This window comes from Pinus tabuliformis, chromosome 7 (genome assembly GCF_031772625.1).
Source record: "Pinus tabuliformis cultivar Carrire ecotype Pingquan chromosome 7, CPIR1, whole genome shotgun sequence".
NCBI lineage: Eukaryota > Viridiplantae > Streptophyta > Pinopsida > Pinales > Pinaceae > Pinus > Pinus tabuliformis.
Genome location: NC_142293.1, coordinates 1,208,716,204 through 1,208,717,822, shown reverse-complemented (window position 1 = coordinate 1,208,717,822; position 1,619 = coordinate 1,208,716,204). Strand labels below are relative to the sequence as shown.

The window sequence follows — 1,619 nt, the reverse complement described above, 5'->3', positions numbered from 1 at the left end:
GTTTGATTGAAGCATATGCTAATTTAGGTAATTAATATTGAAATTCCATTTCTTGTGCGTGAGTCACAGCATATGCTTGCATATGCGTGAGTCACAGCATATGGTTATTTTTCCAAAATATTAGTGAAAACTGAGAGATCCGGTAGATCTTAAAAATTTACTGGTAATTACTGTCAAGTAAACTACTAAATTCCCCTAAAATACCAAAAATAAGAATACTTATCAACAACAATAATCAAAATATCAAATATTTATTCTCAAACTAAGCCATACCAACGACCATGACACCTTTATACTATTTTTTTAGAAGAAAAAGCAGTATATATATATTAAGGTAATATAAGCAAAAAAAACCTGATAAGGTACATATAGAGGAAACTTGTGGTTTCCTGAAGAGTAAAAAAGTAGCAGAAACTATAGATGGACAAATATTACAGATTTTGAGAGATACAAATGAAGAACACAACACATTGGGCCATCCATATAAAAACAGAATGCAACAAAGAAGACGCTGTTGCGTGCAGAAAAGAAGTCTGATAGTCTAGAGAGTATGACACATAATGAAGTCTACATAGCAGAGAAGAGTAACAACGAGTAGTTGTTATTATTATTGTTGCAGTAGTAGGCATTGCAGATCAAGGGCAGGGTTTGTAGCAGTAGCACTTTCGGCTGGTGATGTGGAAATCGCAGCTTCCCGATGGAAATCCCTCAGTTCGGCAAACATTTTTGCAGTTGGTGCTACTCACGCAGTACCCTTTGAACTTGCCACTTGGGGTTTTGCACATTCGACCCTCTGCCACTTGAACTTCCATCATCCCTGCATCACATTATATTCACGTGATTTGCCCAACATTTCAACAACTAATGTGAGTTAACATTTAACTAACTAAATTCTTTTTACGTTTTATAATAAGCCAGCAAGATGTGATCTTTTCCAATAGATTTTTTTAGATATCTTTTTTGGAAAATATATGTATAACCCTTGAGAAGTGTGATCTTTTCCAATAGATTTGTTTAGATATCTTTTTTGGAAAATATATGTATAACCCTTGAGAAGTTAACGGTCAATTCTCTTTTCTATATATGTATAACCCTTGAGAAGTTAACGGTCAATTCTCTTTTAACGGAGTCGCCAACCAAATCTAATCCTTTTCTATATATTTGCTTAAATATTTCCTTCCCAGAAAATATATATATATAACCATTATAATGAAAAAGAAAAAAATAAAAAAAAAATATTTACCAAGGGTTATAACGAGCAGCACCAGCAGAAAAAGGGCACTGAGTCGAGTGCCAACTCCCTTGCCCGCCATTATCGATCTCCCCTCTTTTCTTACACACAACACGCTTCAAAGTTCGAGTGAAGAGCAGTGAGCGACCTGCAAAAACAGCGAAGCGAATACTGTATTTATATGAGTGCTGAGGCGGTTCCAAGTCATGTCACCGTGTCTTGCCTTCTTTTACTTGATTCCAAAGTAAAGCAATGGTCGAAAAAAACAAAGAGAACAGTGCTAAAAAGTAAAGTGATTAAAAATAAAAAGTAGGATTTTGATAAGGTGGATCCCCCGGGATAGACATCTGGATTTTGAATGATTTCGTATTCCGATTACAATCTGTTT

The 1,619-nt window shown here is 35.0% G+C and overlaps 1 protein-coding gene across 1 annotated transcript; it reads right to left on the bottom strand.

Annotated features, from left to right (window-relative positions):
- Positions 1–289: 289 nt before the first annotated feature.
- On the bottom strand, positions 290–1,399 carry LOC149251746 (defensin-2). The gene is made up of 2 exons (XM_089456567.1): positions 1,244–1,399; positions 290–817 (listed from the first exon to the last, which is right to left on the bottom strand). The coding sequence occupies exons 1-2, from the start codon at positions 1,311–1,313 to the stop codon at positions 636–638; spliced, it is 252 nt and encodes an 83-aa protein (XP_089312693.1). The 5' UTR covers positions 1,314–1,399; the 3' UTR covers positions 290–635.
- Positions 1,400–1,619: the final 220 nt, after the last annotated feature.